We start from the raw sequence: 19,235 nt of genomic DNA, 5'->3' as shown, positions 1-19,235 counted from the left end.
GAATTTTCATGGACATTCTTAATGTCCAGTTGATGAAGAGGCCAATCTCACTTAACAACTAATGACAACAAAACACGAATTGTGTTCAACTTGGCAACTAGAGCGAAGGTTTCTTAGTAGTCAATTCCATAGGACTGCGTAAATCCCTTAGCAACTAGCCGAGCTTTGTACTTGTCAATACTCCCATTTGCTTTGTACTTGACTCTGAAGATCCACTTACTTTGGAGCGGATTCTTTCCATTTGGAAGTTCTGCAAGCTCCCATGTCCCATTCTTTTCAAGAGCTCAGATCTCTTCCTCAATGGTTGTCTTCCGTTCAAGCATTTGTAGGGCTTATTGGATATTGTTGGGAATCCGAATATCCATAAGACTGGTAACAAATGCCCAATAACCTAGTGACAAACTCTTATAGGAGATAAAGTTATAAATCACATGATTTATGCAAGATCTTATTCCTTTCCTTTTGGCAATTGGCAAATCAAGCTCATCATCTTCTAACTCATTAGGATTAGAATCAATATTACCTGAGTGTGTCTTTTTTGGGACTAAATTCGGTTGTACTAGCCCGAGATGTGTTCGCTGCTCTATATCTTCTTAAAACTTCTTCTTTTTCCTTGAGTAGACAATGAACTCACTGCTATTGACATTCTGAGATCGGTTTGGGCGAAGACGAGTACTTGGCTCGATGTGTATAGATTCAGTAGTTTGGAGTGGCAGACTTGGAGCAAGAGAGATAAGGTTAGAGTTGTGAACAATAACAGACTTAAGTGTGTGAGGTTTGGTCATGGTTTCTGTTTCCCAAAACTGGTATTCCTAAATTTTGTTCTCCCCTTGAATATCAATTTTGGAGTAATAGGATTGATTTTCAACGAATGTCACATCCATGGAAGTGTAAAACCTTTTTGTGACCCTCAGATCAAGCTTACTTCAATGATGTTAGGGAATGTGAACAAAGGTTAAGCAACCAAATACCTTTAGTGGAATGAAGGAAATGAGCCGAGTCTTAGGGTATGATTTGAGAAAGACTTTGCACAGTGTTTGGAAACTCAAGACACGGGAAGACATTCTATTGATGGGATAGGTTGTAGGCTGTAGTAAGAACGGTTTCTCTCCAAAAATTCTTTAGGACATAGGAGGAGAGCATAAGGGCCCTTGCAACTTCTAACAACTGTCTATTTTTTCTCTCGACTATCCCATTTTGTTGAGGAGTATCAATGTAAGAACTTTGATGAACTATACCTTCTTTTAATAAGAATTCTCCTATGATAGAATTAAAACAGTCTCTTGCACTATTAGTTTTCAACACTTGTATTTTGGCATTAAACTGGATCTGGATCATGTTATAATTTTTTTTGAAAATTTGACCCACCTCTGATTTTTCTCTCGTTAGGAACATCCAAGAAATTCTAGTATGATTATTTACAAAAGACACAAGCCATCTAATCCTTGTTATGTTCTTTAGCTTAGATGGCCCCAAACATCACTATGTATCATAGAAAAAGGATGAGATGGTTTATATGGTTGAATTGGATAAGGTTTGCGAACACGTTTGGATAATTAACAAATTTCACATTGAAAACCATTTGAACTTTTAGTGAATAATGATGGAAAAAGTTTTTTGAGATATAAGAAACTAGGATGTCCTAGATGATAGTGTCATAACCTAACATTACTATATTAGAACTAAAGACAGAAAGAGACCATTTTTCACCAACTGTTGGTTGAGGGTGTCTTTCAATATAACCAGTCACTTTGAAGATATAGAGTCCCGAACGCACCTCAGCATTGCCAGTCATCTTCCCCAAATTCAAATCCTAAAAAACACAATGATTTGGGAAAAATTTAGTTACATAGTTCTTTTTTTGAGTAAGTTTACTAATGGACAACAAATTGCAATCCAAGTTTGGAACCAAAAGAACAAAGTCCAGAGTTAAGTCCTTAAAGATGACAACAAAACCTGTACCAACCACCTTTGAGAGAGAACCATCATCTCTACGAATAGTATAATCCCCAAAACAAGGTGTATAATTTTGAAAATTTGTGGCATCTCTAGTCATGTGATCAGAAGCTTCTGAGTCAACAATCCAAGGACTCAAATTTTCTTTTTTTACTTTTGAGGCAGTAAGAAAATTACCTTTTTGAGCTAAGGATCCGAACCCAATGATAGAATTGGAGGAATTTGCCCCCTATTGGAACTGGTTGTACATTTTTTGCAACAGTTGCAATTGCTCTTTGCCAAACGGATTGGAATTAGGTGGTGTTGGGTTATCCTCAGTAGTGACATGGTGTCCTCGGCTTTCGCTATCATTTTAAGGACGTGACGGCTTCCAATCTGTTGGTTTCCCATGGATTTTCCGACACGTGTCCTTGGTATGACCTGGTTTTTAGCAATGATCACACCAAGGTCTCCTTTTTCTTGGTCGATTGTCATTAAAAAGATTGGGAGGACCTCGTGTAACAAGGGTTGAACCCACAGTGACATGTTGGTTGGTTTGTGATCCCAACATGACTTTCTTTCTATTTTCTTCTCGGCGCACTTTTGAGGCAACTTCTAGAATGTTGGCCAAAGATTTAGTTCCCAATATTCTGCATCAAACTTCATCCAAATTTTTGTCTAGTCTTAATAAAGATTTGTAGATCCATTTCTTCTCAGCAATCTTCTTGTATTTGATTGCATCTGTTGGGCAGTCCCATTTGGTGGTTTCAAACATGTTCAGTTGTTGTCAATAGCGAGTTAAAAGACCAAAATATAAAGTGATAGACAACTCACCTTAGCATAAATCATGGAGGATTCCTTCTATTTCAAATGCCTCTGTTGTGTTTTCTATATCGGAATGAGTCTCCCTTGTTGCTTCCTAGATTTCTTATGCCGTTTAATAGAGTATAAAATTTTCCCTTATGTCATTATTCATCAAATTAATAAACAAAGACAACCATATTATTCTCAGTTTTCCATCATTTGAATTTTAGATCTTCTTTCGTAGGTTGAGGCACTACACCAATAAGGTAGTCATCCTTCCCTCGACCACATATGAGCATCATGACTGCGTGGGACCATTGAAGATAGTTTTCCCCATTCAGTTTGTGTCCAGTAATGAGGAGAGCAACACCATCTGGTCCTCCATTGTTGCTTGGAATAGGAGCTTTTTGAGTGGAGGTGATTTCTAAGGTTGACGAGTCCTTGATGGTCATTCCATATTTGGTCGTGGACAAATTCAATGGTTCAAAATTAGCTCTAATACCATAAAGAAATTTGAGGGAGAAAAAAAATACTTTTTTTTTTTTAATTTTTCTCACAACCATCAAATTGATTCTTGCATCTATATTTATACATCAAATTGATTTTTGCATCAATATAATCCTTGATTTTAAGAGAAAATCTCTCATAAAATCAAGAAATAAAATTAGAATAGAAACAACCATACCACAGTTGTGCATACAGATGTGACATGACTCTAACACAGTTATGTATACAGCTATACTTTCCGGATTTCCTTTGGATTTCCATAGGAAAACCTTTACCACACTAGCGAATACATTGATTCCTATTCTAGCATTTGGTTAATGGTTAGAACACCTTTTGAGTAAGATCTTCTATTTTGCCATAAAAAATGTGAAGCATAGAATTTGATGATTACACATGAACCAACACAATAATGTTACAAGGAAAAAATCCAATGAATCTCAAATTTATCAAAGCAACAACCAAATTGGATGAAGAACTAATCGTAAGTTTCTAATACACCAAAATAAGATTATCCTAAGAAATGAGAAGTTAATACATGTGAAACTTGATAGGAAAGCTAATCACATTCTTCTTTGATATTAGAAGTTGTAGCAGAGTTTAGAAAAAAGAAATAAGTCTCTCCTCTTGAAATTTAGAAGGTGGAGTCTTTCAAGGAATGGAGTGACTATATATAGATTGAATCCTTCTTTTTAATTTAGTGACTCTATGGAAATGAATATATGGCTCACACAATTTAGAATTCATTTCTTAACCATGCTGATAAGGTTCCTATCAAAACCTAAGAATTTTTATTTTTTTTCATATCAAGACTTAAGATCAATTTAGACAACAATACGCTCACCAGTATCAACATAAGTTAGGATCTGACCACAAGATTAAATTTTATGCTTGAATGCAAAGCCTTTGATTGGCCCTCAGCCTACCTAGGTCTCTTATTAGGGGAGAACCTAAAGTCTTGTGCTTTTTAGGATCCAGTGATTAATAGAATTTAAGAGATATTAGATGGATGGGAAAAGGCTTTTTGCTCATTAGGAAAAAGATTAACTCTAATACAATTCTACTTATCTCACATTCCTAGTTATTTCCTCTCTTTTCAAGATTTTACCATCAATGGCGCCGAGGATTGAAAAATGGTAAAAGGTATTTCTATGGTTAAGGGTTAGGGATAGTAAGAGAGATCATCTCATTGGTTAGGATCTAATAAGAAAGCCTAAAGGGGAAAGGGTTAAGTGTTTGGGAAAATTGTTCCAAGGAATTGAGCCCTCTAAGAGACATGACTTTTAAGGTTTACAAGTGGTCACATCGTTACTAATAGAAGGCCATTGCACAAGTTTTTTAGGATTTCTCTAGACCTACTTATTTCATGGTGGGTGATGGGACAAGAATTCATTTTTGGGAAGAATTATTGTGAGGGGATCAAAAACTGTCTTCTCAATTTCCAGGTTTTTTCAGAGTTGTCACGGTTAGCAATCTACCTATCTCATTTATCCTTGGTATCTTTTCCCTTTTTTCTTAGAATTTAAACTTTTGTTGTAACCTCACTAATTTGAAGATAGAGGATCTTGAAAGACTCATATCCTTTTTACACGTGTGTTACTTATCATCATCCATTCGAGATGTAAGAGCTTAATCATTATCTTCTTTAGGCTCATTTACATTAAAATCTTTCTTCTTAGACTTGTTTAATCCATTAGATCTAGTTTCTTTCTCTCCTATAGTTTTAAAAGGTGAAAGGTGCACCTAAAGCAAAGTCTAACCTAAGGCAAAGTCTCCTACAGCTTAGGCGCAAGGCGCATACCTACATGAAGTAAAATGCAACTTGGGCATATCAATTATATAAAATATGATTCAAAATTTAATCCAATCAATAAAATTTTTAGATTACAAATATTTACAAGAAGCATTCAATAAAAAAAGTAAGGGTATAATACACTTCACCTCCTCAACCTATCGTATGTTTTGCACATTGTCCCCTCAGGTTTAAAATCAAACAAATTGCCCTCCAAGCTTCATAAATACCAACACTATGCCTTTTTTGTTGGACAGTGTTAGTTTAAATGGACGGAATTGTGTTGTGCATGTGACTTAATAAGTAAGGGTAGAATTGTAAATTGAATCACCAAAACAGAGCTCTCCCTCCTTATTCTTCATTGTTTTTCCTCTGAAACCCTAAATCCTCAAACACCCATAAATCCTTTGAAACCCTAAATCATTAATAACAGATATTGATTATGAAAAAAAATTGTCCTTTTTCTATGTGGATTAAGGGGTGAATTTCATGGATAAAGGTTTGCACTATTTCATTGTAAATTTGAGAATTTCGTTGTGAATTGAAATTGAGCATATTAGGGTTTAAGGGTGAGAAAAAGAAGAAAAACAATTATCCATCCAGCAAGCAGAGAGGGAGGTTTATGAGAAGAGGAAATGGAAGAGGGGAAACAAGGAGTAATGGTGGTTGCTCAGAACCCAATTGCCTAGCTATAGGCATGGTTCAAGGATTTGGAGAATGGGTTCAGGGCGTGGTTGGCTAAGTTGTCTTTGCCTGTTGAAGCCGTCATCGTCACCATCACCAACACCACTCAAGGTGCCACCATTAGTGCTTTCATGGGCACTCTCACCAACAATGCTACTTCCGCTATTCCCAGTCCTCCCCCTTAAGCTAATCTCAGTCCCCAAGCCATGACTTCTTTCAAGCAAGCCCAAGTTCCTTTTTCTTTTCATTTCTTTCAATGGAATTCCCATTAATTTATTTTTTACTCGTTGTTGGGGAACCCTTTTTCTTGCTCGTCAATTAGGTTTTGTTTCCACGCAAAGGGAGTTTTCATTTTTTTTGCCCTTGTGCTCCATTTGGTTGCTGAGAAATTGAAGAAAAAGAGAAAGGATAAATGAAACCTTGTTATTTGTCTTTTTCATCGTTTCTTTGGGTATTCTCAGTTAGGCATGTGACCAATTGTAAATCTTTATAGTGAAACACCATTGGGTTCATTGTTTTCTGGTTTATCTAGAATCATATGAGACGAAGTTGTTCAAAAATCTAGTTGGCATTAAAGAATAAAGAAAATCAATCAGAGTAGAGGAATTGTCCAACTGATGGAGATATTCATTGATATGTGACAATCGCTTCCATTGCCTATAGGCTCTTGCTAGGGGTCCATTGGTATAAGCTCGTAATTTTGTTGTTAGGACTAGGGTTAATGCTAGCATATCATATGTGATGAAGACAATAAGAGGGAAGGAGGATGTTCAGTCTAGGTAAAATTTCTTTGGTCCTATGATTCGTTATTTATTGTTGTAGTTAATGTTCTTGAACTTTTAGTTTTCTTTTAATTGTTTTGCAAATATTGTAGGTGTTTGAGGATTTAGGGTTTTAGGAGAAGAACGAAGAAGAAGAAAGAGGGAGAGCTCTATTTTGGTAATTCAATTTACAAATCTACCCTTATTTATTAAGTCACATGCATAATACATGACATTTCCGCCTATTCAAACTAACATTGTCCAACAAAAAAGGCACAGTGTTGATATTTAAGAAGCTTGGAGGGCAATTTGTTTGATTTTAAACCTAAAGGAGCAATGTGCAAAACACCTGATAGGTTAAGGGGATAAAGTCTATTAAACCCAAAAAGTAATGAAATTATATAAATTTTAATATACAATTAGAAATTCTTAGAATAAAAGTGTTTAATAAGGAAGAGTAAAGTCGACAAGACACGCCTCTTCAATATAGCGCATGTCTTGGCAAGTGAGGCACTATGACTAAGGAGTGGTTGTGCCTTGACCCTAGGCATGCTTAAAGTGTGCCTTCTAAAACTATGTTCTCTCCTACTAAATTTATTTGGAAATCTGAAGTCCTATCTAAGGTTAAGGCCTTTGCTTAAGTTCTATCAACACTAATGACATGCTACATATGAAAAGACCATATAAAGCCCTTGATCTTGATTGTTTTATATTTTAAATGGGAATAGAGAGTCAATTGATCATTTGTAAAATTGTCTGTTGAGTCCAAGTTATGGCTTAGGTTATTCGGAGTAGTAATCTTGGATTGGGTACGTACTAGGAGTATATGTGATATGACTATCTCCTTTAGAGCTTAGTGTCACAAGATACTTCAAATGACCCTCCCCATGGGCTTAAATAAGAGGTGGGAAACTTCTAGAGACCCCTAGAGACATCTACACTTAGCTAGAAAGTGGAAGAGTATAGAAGCTTCTAGAAAGGGCTAGAGATGTCCACACATCTCTAGACTTGGCTAAGAGAGCATTGGAATAGTGTGGGGTGTTCTAGAATCTTCCAAAGTCATCATGTGCATACCCTTGTACATAGACTAGTGTAGGAGTTTCTAGATTACTCTTAAGTTGTAAGGAACCCTCCAAGGTTCCAGAGAGTTCCATTGGTGCCTATAAATAGGCGAGGCCCTCATTTGGCCAAGGCACCACCCAAGAACCTAACCAACCAACCAAGTGAGTTCCAAAGCACTTGTAAAAGCTTCCTTTGAGCAATAAAGCTTCCATTCTTTAAGTGTTGCCTACTATGCTCTCTAAAGCTTCTAAGTCGGGTGCATTTTAGCAAGATCAAGAGTTTGGCTTGTCTAAGTGCCATACGAGCTTAGGAAAAGACTAAGTCTGTGACATTTGGGAGCACTACCAAGGCAAAGTTCAATGGTAAATTGCCTTTCTCATGGTGATTTGGATTGTCTGATGGGAAAGAAATGTCAGGATTTTTTTAGGACAGGCAAAAGACTTTAGAGACACTATTAGATCTAATTCATTTATATTCCTCTTTCTGGGCCTCTTGTACCACAACCTTTAAGAGACCTCCTCTCAATATCGTTAAACTTGATTAGCATGTGATGTGTAGATAAAAAGGGGTTAGATAGCAAGGAAAGGAGTATTGATTCAATTTCTTTTTAAAGGAGATATATTAACCCTCATGGGGTGATGAGATGCTTTATTTTGCATATCTTCATGTGAGACTACTATGATGTACAAATCTTCTTTGCGTATTGGAGGAGGTTTAATCATTTACTTTTTTATCATTTTTTATTTTTATTTTTTGTGAGCTTGGGAATGATTCCCCATCCTTCACATGCATCTTTATCCATATCAATGCATATTTTGTTTATGATAAAAAAATAATAATAATAACTGGGTATTGGAGCTTATTGAGAGGGAAGTAAGAGCTTTTTCAGTTTCTTGTTGGTTCAAAAACTATGAGGGTAACTTTGTTTGGATGTTCATAAGGGTCTATAGTCCATTTTTGAATCAAGAGAGGGAGAATTTCTGGAATAAATTGACTGATATTAGAAGTCTTTGGAATGATTCTCGATGTGTAGAAGGGGACTTCAATGTCATGAGATTCCCTAGGGAAAGGAGGAATTGCCACAGAAGTTCAACTTCTATGAAGCACTTTTCAGAGGTTGTTAAGGATCTGGAGCTAAAAGATCTCCTTTATCCGGTGGATCTTTTACTTAGTGTGGAGGGTTAAATAATAGGTTAGCTTCTAGTTTGGACCATTTTCTTATTTTTAAAGATTTGGAAGAATCAATTCAGCAACTTGTTCCAAAGCATTCTTCGAAAACCAGTCTCAAATCATGCCCTTATCCTGCTTGATAGTGAAGGGATAAGGAAAGCAAAAACCTTTTAGATTTGAAAACATGTGGTTGAAAAGGAAAGGATTCAAAGAGCTTATCAGGAACTAAAGAGGGTGCTATAGTGTACAAGGTTCGTTTAGTCACATTTTGGTGGTTTAGCTTAAAGCTTTGAAGCAAGATCTTAAATTCTGGAAAAAGGAGGTCTTTGGTAATGTCTCTACTAAGAAGCTAGCTGCCTTGTCACAATTAGATTATGGGATGAAAAGGAAAGGGAAAGGTCTCTCACTGTAGAGGAAAAGGAGGTTAAAAGGGGGTAGTGGAGGATTTTAAAAAATGGGCAGTGATAGAGGAAATCTCTTGAGAGACAAAAACCAAGAGAACTTTAGCAAAAAAGGGAGATAAGAACTAATTTTTTCACAAAATGGTCAATGCACGACGAAGAAGAAAGTGTGAATGGTGAAATGTTAATCGAGTAAGTTGACATTAAAAAAGTTGTGGCAAATGCTTTTTGCATGATTCTATTTGAGTCGAGCGAGTGGAGGCCGAGCATTAGTGGCTTAGCTTTTGATTCCTTGGCTAGTGTTGATTCAAAAGCTTTAAAGATCCCCTTCTCCGAAAAGGAGGTCCTTACTACTTGATCTAGCTTAAGTGGGGATAAAGCCTCTGGTTCAGATGGCTTTTTTATAGCCTTCTGATAATTTTGTTAGGATTTTGTGAAAAGGGGGATGATGTGGTTTTTTGGAATTCCATGATTTAGGGTCCTTTTAAAGGAGTTCAAATCCAACGTTTATAGCATTGGTTCCAAAGAAAAGGGGTGTAAAAGACCTAAAGGACTTTAGACCAATTAGCTTGGTAGGAAGTTTATAAAAGCTTCTAACAAAGGTCTTGGCCAATAGACTTAGAAAAGTAGTGAATGAATTAATCTCAGATTTGCAACATGCCTTTGTGAAGGAGAGACAAATTTTAGATGCTATTTTGATAGCAAATGAGGCCATTGATTCTAGACTTAAAGGCAACTCAAGATGAATTATTTATAAGCTTGATATTGAATACGACCATATAAATTGGAGTTTTGTTTTTGCGGTATTGGATAAACTGGGTTTTGGCTCCAAGTGGATTAGTTGGATCAGATGGTGCATCTCTATAGTACGTTTCTCTATCTTGATCAATGGATCCCCATCAAGTTTCTTTCAAAACTCTAAGGGTTTGAGACAAGGAGATCCTTTGTCCCCTTATCAATTCATCATGGCAAGAGAGGCTTTTTCCCACATCCTTATAAAGGCAAAGGAGAAAGGGAGGGAGGGAGGGAGAGAAGGTTTACTAAAGGCATTTTAGTTAGGGGAAGAGTTAAGAGTAGGGGTGGAGGTCTTCCATTTGTTATTTGCAAATGATACCCTCATTCTTTGTGATGCTAATAAGGAAAACATAAAGTACCTAAGTTGGGTTTTTATGTGGTTTGAGGCTATATCAAGGCTAAAGATCAACTTAGAGAAAAGTGAGGTGATCTCTAATGGGGATGTCTCAAATATGGAGGATCTTGTTAAGGTTTTAGGTTGAAAGGTGGATGTTATCCCAACCAACTGTTTAAACCTTCCGTTAGGAGCCCCTTTCTATTTGGGAAAAGATGAAAGAAAGATTCCAGAAAATGCTTGCAATGTGGAAGAGAGAGTATATTTCAAAAGGTGGAAGGCAAACTCATGAAGAGTACTTTGTCCAACTTGTCAATTTATTTCATATCCCTTTTTGTCATCCTTAAGGGGGTAGTTGTTAGATTGAAAAAGATTCAAAGGCACTTTAGGGGGGTGGGGCTTTGGAACAAAAGTCACATCTAGTGAATTGGTTTATTGTTGGCATGGAAAAATAAAAAGAGGGCTTGGGTATAAAAAATTTATCCATCTTTACTAAAGCTCTTCTAAGAAAATGGTCTTGGAGATTTGTGAGTGAAAGGAATCCTCTTAGGAAATGGGTAATTGTAGGCAATTATGGGCAAGAAGCAAGGGGGTGGTGCACTAAAGAGGTTAGAGAGGGGCATGAAGTGGGGGTATGAAAGGCAATTAGAAGTAGTTGAGAGGCTTTCAAGGATAAAACAAGTTTTAATGTTGATTCTGAAAACAAGGTGAAGTTTCGAAAGGATAAGTGGTGTAAGGACATGCCTTTGAAGGAGTCCTTCCTGAAACTCTATTCTATAGCCTCTTCAAAAAATGCTTAGGTGGTTGATGTTTGGACGGTAGTAGCTAGAATCCTAGGTTATAAGGGAGTTTCATGGCTGCGAAATAGAAGTCTTTCTTAGGATGTTGTATGAACACTCCATTAGTTTGGACACTACTAAAGATATTATGGTGTGGTTAGTTACAAAGAATAGTAACTTTTTAGTTAAATCCTTCTATTCCTCTTTAGCAAATAGGAAAGCAGGGTCGTTCTCTTATGGCACAATATGGAATTCCTAGTTGCCATCAAGAATTAGCTTCTTTGTTTAGGAAGCAACTTATGGCAAGATTTTGACTTTGGATCAACTCAAAGGGAGAGATTAGAGGATTCCTAATTAATGACATATGTGCAAAGCAGAAGCAGAAATGGGTAACCATATTCTCCTTCATTACTCAAAAGCACGTATTTTGTGGCAATTGATTTATGATCTTTTTGGTGTAGAGTGGGTGATGCACGTTTTAGTTAAGGTGTTCTCTTGAGCTAGCACAAGTCCTTTGTTGAAAAAACAGAAAAAAAAGCTTGGAAGGTTTCTCCGTTGTGCTTGTTTTGGACCATTTGGAGGGAGAGAAATAAGAGAGCTTTTGATAATTGTGAAATCATGGACTGAACAATTAAAAATTCTTCCTTTTATCTTTTTTGGAATTGGGTCAGCATGTATATTAGGAATGTTTCTTTTTTATTGGTAGACTTTGTGCATTGGTTAGGCTCTATGTAGGGCATAGTTGCTGATTTTTAGGTCTTCACGCCATTTTTTAGTCTTTTGGTTGCACTGTATACATTGTGTAAATCTTCTAGTTTTTCCATTTTATACAATCTTTACTTATCTATCAAAATAATAATAATAAAATAAAATAAATAGAAAACCTATGTGTTTTTACTCGTGGACCATGGATATCCCACCCTCACCATGGGACTTATCCCATAAACAAGAGATAAACATGGGCATAGATAACTCATCCTTCTTATCCAGTCTAAAAGTGAAACAAACGTAGGAATAGGATTTAGATATCCTGTCTTTGTCCTTATCCTACAAACCAAATATGGCCATTAGGTACAGTGGACTGATAATTGAGCCAGCATCTCAACCAACAGAATCCACCAAAACTTGTTCAATCAAGGAAAGACTTCTTCCATAATAGAAGCCAATACAAAATAATGTTTGCAGAAGAGATTTTCAATGGGAAGGCCAAAATAATGCAAATTATAGAAATGACACCTCAAACAAAATTTCTCCAATAAAGAAAAAAGTTACAATGGATTTAAAACAACATAGAGTAACAAGTCCACATAAAAACTTCAAAAGATGAAGAAACAACCATGTATCCAGAATAATTTTAAATTGCTCAAATCAGATGAGTATTACAGTCATAAACTTAAATGGTTTATTGCATGGGCTTATGACCATATATGAAAAATAAAATCCAATTAACCTATGAAGTGCCTTTTTGAAACAAAACCAGCCTTTATATAATGTACACATGCACACATCTAAAATAATCCAAATCATTATTTGAATTTTTTATGTTTTGGGTCACCAGCAGTCACTCAGATACCCCTCCCCTACACATATGCATGCCAAATATCATCTGGATTGGATATAAGTGCATTCCAAGACTGGGGCAGCTCTCAATTCCCAATCAACTTGGTATTTGGCATACATGACACATAGAAGATGTGTATGCAAAATCCAACAGATGCACTTCAACATGGAACCCTGACTGGGTGTAATTTGACGTGTATAATTTCACTTAGAAGGAAAATAGACACATTTGAAAACCTACTCAAGAATCAAGTATGATGAAGAAAGTCACTGAAGAATATGAAAAACAAAGTCACTACAAGAGAGAAAACATTACGTTGGGTACCAGTATAGCTGCAGTCTATGATAAAGTACTGCAGTATGCCCATCAACCTCCTCTACTAAGCTACCATACTGGAAACTGCAATCCCACCTACACAAGATGGAATTAGAGATCAAATTTAACATGAGAAATCTAGTAACTGTAATACTCATTAAAAAGAAATAGAGTATCATAAATATAAGGGTGATTATAAGGAGCAGTTCAGTTGCAATGATGAGTATAATCAAGAGGAAGGGTCTTGTTGTTCTGTGGTGCATGGTATATTAGGTGGCACTTATTTGGAGTTTGCTTGATATAGGGTTTTAGTCCTGTTGTATTTTTCCTTTATTGCAAGACCTTTCATCTTCTTTGTAAACCTTTTCTTTACCCATAAAATGTATGCTTCCTATGTAAAAAAAAAAATAAAAATAAAAAAAAAAAATCCTAGAGGGCCTATCAACGCTTCCAGAGTTTGAAAAATGATTAGGAATATCCGCAAAGTGTACTTCAACTATTACTTTGCTCACTTTGCAGGGAAATTAATTTCCAATACTTTGTTGGTAGATGTGAAAACAGTGGCATTCACAGAAGTAAAGGAGTCCCTAGGAAGTCTTAGACCAACAGAGATAACACAGGTAACACAATTCATGGAATCCAGAGCCAGGAATGTCTTAATTGCAAAGACTTAATCATTTGGTCAAATTGTACAGTGCTGTTAATGGACATGGCACACAGAAGTTTGAAGATTTAGTCTACCAAGTTATGGAATGGATGAAGGATGCAGGAACCTGAAGCTAAAACATTGATGATAACATGACGTTCAGCTACGTACATGAAGCAGGAAATTTTTACCCCTTTCAGAGTTGTTTTACTATGTATACTGGTATCAACTCTACTTAAGGATCTCTCGTCCTCATACTTTCTTTTATTTAATTAACAATATCTTCACTTTCATTATCCTCCCCAGAAAAAAGTTAAAATAAACAAGAGCCAAGAGAAAATTAAAGCTACAGAGATGATGGTAAAAGGCACAGACAACTGCTGAGTCATAAAATGTCAGATGACCAGACAAAAAAACACTCAAATAAAAGATTTATGGGGGAGTGATTTTAACGGTTTCACATATTCTTCCTCATATGTTTCATTGCTCAACTAGGAGAAGCATAATATGTGTGTGTGTGTGGTCAATGGGGAGATATGGATTGAGAATGCAGCTGAAGCATAGATATCTTGACTGCAAAAAGGCCATCCCTGTCTCAACTGCCTTCTGCCACAGACAGCTTGAATTCTGATGTCACCAACTCATAGGAAACTTTGTTTGCTAAAAGATGATCATGTTATTACAGAGGATTAGGCAGCTGCAAACAGTTGCACCTGCCAGTATCTAGTTTACCAATCAACTGCCAGAAACAAAAATACTACCAGAAAAAGAAGGGTCACCCTCTCAGTGTACTACCTCCCTAGTGGAGTCACCAAAAATGTTTATATCAGGATCATATCTATAAGATGTCAATCACATAGAACGTCAAGAGTTTGAAAGGAAAATATAGAGGCCAGGGGGGATTGGAGAGAATGACAATTGGATCAAGGAGAGAACTCTAGGAGAGCAAGAATCTCATTTTTGTTTTCTTTAGCAGGAAATAAAGTCTTTTTATGGTACACCAAAATACAAACTCTCACATTAATTAATCATGGATGAAGTAGAAGCTTCTAGAGGTGACATATGTAACAAAGAGACAATGATCCTCCCTCCCTCTCATTTTGATCGAGATTCGATGATATCAATCCCACTTCAACAAGCCTTGGACTCTAAAATTAAACCAAGACTCTCAAACCAGTCCCAGAGTGGTTGGTGGTCGGAAAGTCAACTCCACCAGTGAGATGAACCAAGTTCATTTTGAAACACCTAGAAAGCTGCTTATGACTCAAATAGGCATGTTAGTATCAGGGCGCTTTGTCAAAGTTGGCATCTTGCCACCTTTGAGAGGGGTCTAAGAGATCATCTAGCTATAAGCAAGGATGAAAACATCCACAATGTTTCTAATATTTCCAACAAAATTTTCAAAATTTAGGGGTACCAAAATCAAAAGAACGGTACTAGTATATCATTGATATTTTTACTATCCTTGTAAGGACCAGGTATTTTTAGGCCACGTTGGAATTTCAAGTTTGAAACTTCTTTTTGGTGATGGTTGAAAAGTCAAAACAGGCAAATTGAAGACACAAGTCAAATTTGGATTGACGAAGTTCAAAGGATTTTTGTGGTCAACCAATTGAGTTGAATTTTTGTGTCACATCAGTTTTTTAGTAGGAAATTCCTTAGGATTGTAGAAATCGAAATTTTCTGGAAAAAAAAAATCAGAAACGAAAATAAATTAAACTAATTAAAAATTAAATTAGATTAACTTAATTAATAATAAATTATCGAAAAAAATAAAATATTTGTATTGGTGTTTGACAATTTATTAGTGAAGTGTAGAAAAAAAAATTGAATGAAAAATGAATTAAGAAAAGAAAAGGAAAAACAAAGTAAATTAATAATATATATATATATATATATATATATATTTATGATATGTTTGGGTTGGGTTGGCTGCCACATTTAGTAGCTCACTTAAATAGGAAAGAAAAAGGGTGAAGAAAGAGAAAAGAATTAGAAAGTGGGACAAGAAAGGAAAAAAAAGTGATAGAAACGGGGGGGAGGGGGGGGGGGGGGGGGGGGCGACTGGAAGTGGACAACGCAGTTACTTTTCGATTGGCCATTTCAACGGCCAAGTTACGTCCGTTTCACGTGAGATTTTAGGGGAACATTCTACTCAACACGAGGAACATTCTTACAGTGTTGGATTTCGTTTTCAATTGTTAGATCTGTGGTAGGGTGTTTTAACCCAAAAACTTTTATTTAATGCCCTTTTCTTGAAGAAAATTATAGATCTTGTTGTTGGGAGTTAAATAGGAATATTTGTGATTGGAGAAATTTTATTGGGTGATTTAGGAATTTTCTTTGAAATTTTTTTTATGATGAGATTATTTAACTGTGGAAAAATGATAGTGTTTGGTTACTAAACTTAATGGGATTGTTGAGAATGAATAAAATTATGGTATAAATTATGTTTTATTAATATTTAGATTATTGAGAATTTATTGGGATGTTGTTGGTAATTTAACTGTGGAAAATGATAGTGTTTGGTTATTAAAATTAATGGGATTGTTGAGGATGAGTAAAATTATGGTATAAATTATATTTTATTGATATTTGGATTATTGAGAATTTATTGGGATCTTGTTGGTAATTTAATTGTGGAAAATGATAGTGTTTGGTTATTAAAATTAATGAGATTGTTAAGGATAAGTTAAATTATGGTATAAATTATGAATTATTGATATTTGGATTAGTGGGAATTTTCTTTGATATTTGTGGATGATGATATGTAATTTCATTGCATTCCATATGCATCATAATTGTGTGAAGGAAAATAAAAAATGTTGAAAGGTTGCATGAAATGGAAAAAATAAATAAATAAATAATAAAATGATGATGAAAAATAAAGGCCTATGAGAGGCAAATTAAGAAGGGAGTTAGATCCCTGGGGTGAAAGACTAAAAAATTTACCCCGGGAAGACTCCAAATGGAGAGTGTATTTGGGTACAGATACGTATCCTTTGATGAAAGCCCGAGAACAACAGTGCATTGTATAATTACGTGTCACATCCCCATATGCATTTTACTTAATTGTTGAAGCGTTATAATTAGAGTAAATGAAATGTTTGAGTTGTTGACTTTATGGTTGAATATTTATTTGGTATATCTTTGAACCTTAGTAATGTAAATTAACCTCCTTAGGTGCAAGGTACCCTACTGAGCAATGTGAAAATGTTCACCCCTTCTTTCTTAAAACTTTTAGATGCAGATATAGCTCCTGAGAATCAATAGATAGAGCAGGGAGGACCTCATAATGCCCTAGGAGATTTTGGAGTTGCTTAGGGGATTGTAGTATAGTGGTTATGTTGGTTTATTTTGGAACTTGTATTAGCAAACTTTGAAACTATATATTTGTAATGAGACTTTATTTTGATTAACTTGCTCAACTATGAACTCTTATTTTAGACTTTAATGATAATTACTATCTCTTGTTGCTCTTGAGTATTGGTTTGTATATTGAGGAGTTGGAACTTTAGTTGGAGGAATTTTTGTGGTGAATTATTCCTAGAAAAAAAAAATTCAGGGTGTTTTGGTTTACTATCAGCTTGGACTAGGAGAAAACCTTAAGGTCAAACCTTTGACTTGGGGTCATAGGTCAAGTTTTGGGTTGCCCGGAATTTGGGTTGTGACAACATGGTATTAGAGCCAAGGTGGCAATAATACCTTGGGATCAATGTTTATTTGTGTTTGTGTGTATTGTTATGCTTATGATTTGTTGTATGTAATTAGTTAATGAGCTGATTATTAATTTATTTATTTAATTGCTTATTCTTGGTGTTTGAAAAATTTTGCTATGGTGCTTGTTGATGATAGTAAGAAGTGTATGGTGTTAATTATGTTGAATTATGTTTTATGATTGTATGAAAATGAAAGTTTTTAATAGTTATTGATGTTGCTAAATTGTTATATGTGAATTTATTTTGCTCACTTTGGAAGTGTGGTTGGATTAGGGCTTGTTGGGATTTGAAATGGCAGGAAGGTCAAGAAGAGGAAGGACTGAAAGAAATGAGGAGCTAGAGTAAGTAAGGGAGGAGCTATGGGAAGTTAGAAGGGAACTGCGGGAGACCACTCAATTAATGAGAGGCTAGGGTTCCAGGGGGTCGAGGGGTACCCAAGGCCAGGACAATTCTGACCACTCCCAAAGAAGGAGCCGCTCTGCTAGGCCAGTAATGAGCTAGATGGAGGCAATGAAGAGGTTTATGGTGATGCAACCTCCCTCTTTTAATGGAGAACCAAATACTGAAGCAACAAAACACTAGATGAGGTGTATGAAGAGAATTTCGGTTGGGTTGGACATACTCGAGGAGAGGAGAGTTAGCCTGGCAGCATACATGCTAGTGGACAAATCAGATATTTGGTGGGAATCAATGAAGAGGGTGTATGACACCGATGTCATGACTTTGGAGAAATTTGAAAAGCTCTTTTTGGATAAATAATTTGGAGAGGTGGCCAAGCATGCCAAGAGAGTGGAATTTAAGCACCTCATCCAAGGGACTATGACAGTGTTGGAATATGAATCCCGTTTTTCTGAGTTATTTAGATTTGCTATGGGGATGATTAGTGAAGAAGGAGAGAAGGTAAGAAAATTCCATAAGGGTTGAGGCCTGCTATCAGAACTAAAGTGGTCCCACTAACTTTAAGAGACTACTCTAAGTTGGTTAAAAGAGCCTTGTTGGTAAAGCAAGACATAGAGGACACAAATCAAATTTGGGAACAAAGAGGAGATAGAAAAGGGAAACAAAAAGTAGGTGGAAGTTCCCAAAGGAGACCTCAAAATCAGCAACAGAGGCAGCGAGCCCAACAGTATGAGTGGCATTCTTCTTTCTATGTTGGAAGTGAGCAGGGTGCTCAGAGGGCAACCACTACCAGAGTATGTTATGGTTACGGAGAAGGAGATCATTTGTGGAGGGCTTGCCCATTAAGGGGCGCACCACAAGGAGGCCCTCAACAGCAACCAACTTTACCATTTTAGCCTCCTCAGTTTCATTTGTCTTACTATCAGACACCCCAATTACCCCAGCAATGCAGGGAGCCCGGACAGCTACTATGAGTAGTCAAACTCGATCCTTTGAGGGGTCGAGTGCAAGAGGCAGGCAGCAACTAGGGGTTTTCGCCCTAACCCTAACAGAACCAAGGGATGATGCCCTTTTGGTAGAAGGTATGATTTTGGTCTATAGTACTTGGGTGCATGTTTTGTTTAATACTGGTGCAACTCATTCTTTTTTTATCTCTACATCTTGTGCTAATGCGTTGGGGTTGAAAACGGAAAGGGTAAAAAATCTATTACTTATCAAATCCCCTATGGGTACAAATTCTAAAGTTGATAGAATATGCAAGGGGTGCGCTATTACCTTGATGGATATGGCACTTAAGGTGGACTTGAGGATTTTGGATATGACTAGATATGATGTTTTCTTAGGAATGGATTGGTTAGCAGTGTATAGAGCACTTATTGATTGTCATCGTCGTGGGATAATATTTTGTTTTCCGGATGGATTTGAAATTTGTTTTGTTGGAGGGAAGTATGTTAGTTTGCCTTTTTCGCAGTCCGATCCGTGCTATCAGTATGCATTGAAGAAGGGATCAATAAATTTCCTAGCTTGCCTTCATGGCAAGGAAAAAGCCCAGAAGGACGTCACAAAAATTCTAG

At 36.2% G+C, this 19,235-nt stretch overlaps 1 protein-coding gene across 2 annotated transcripts in view; it reads right to left on the bottom strand.

The window, feature by feature from the left end:
* The window catches only part of LOC117927459 (protein ENHANCED DISEASE RESISTANCE 2-like), an 84,459-nt gene that overhangs the window by 30,356 nt on the left and 34,868 nt on the right, over positions 1 to 19,235 (bottom strand). For both annotated transcript variants that reach the window (XM_034846946.1, XM_034846948.1), the window contains one exon: positions 12,898 to 12,993. In XM_034846946.1, coding sequence (XP_034702837.1) covers positions 12,898 to 12,993 — 96 coding nt within the window. The remainder of the gene's footprint in view (positions 1 to 12,897; positions 12,994 to 19,235) is intronic.

This window comes from Vitis riparia, chromosome 2, assembly GCF_004353265.1.
Source record: "Vitis riparia cultivar Riparia Gloire de Montpellier isolate 1030 chromosome 2, EGFV_Vit.rip_1.0, whole genome shotgun sequence".
Taxonomy (NCBI): domain Eukaryota; kingdom Viridiplantae; phylum Streptophyta; class Magnoliopsida; order Vitales; family Vitaceae; genus Vitis; species Vitis riparia.
Note: the sequence above shows the minus strand (reverse complement) of the source record. Positions and strands in the feature narration are given on the sequence as shown.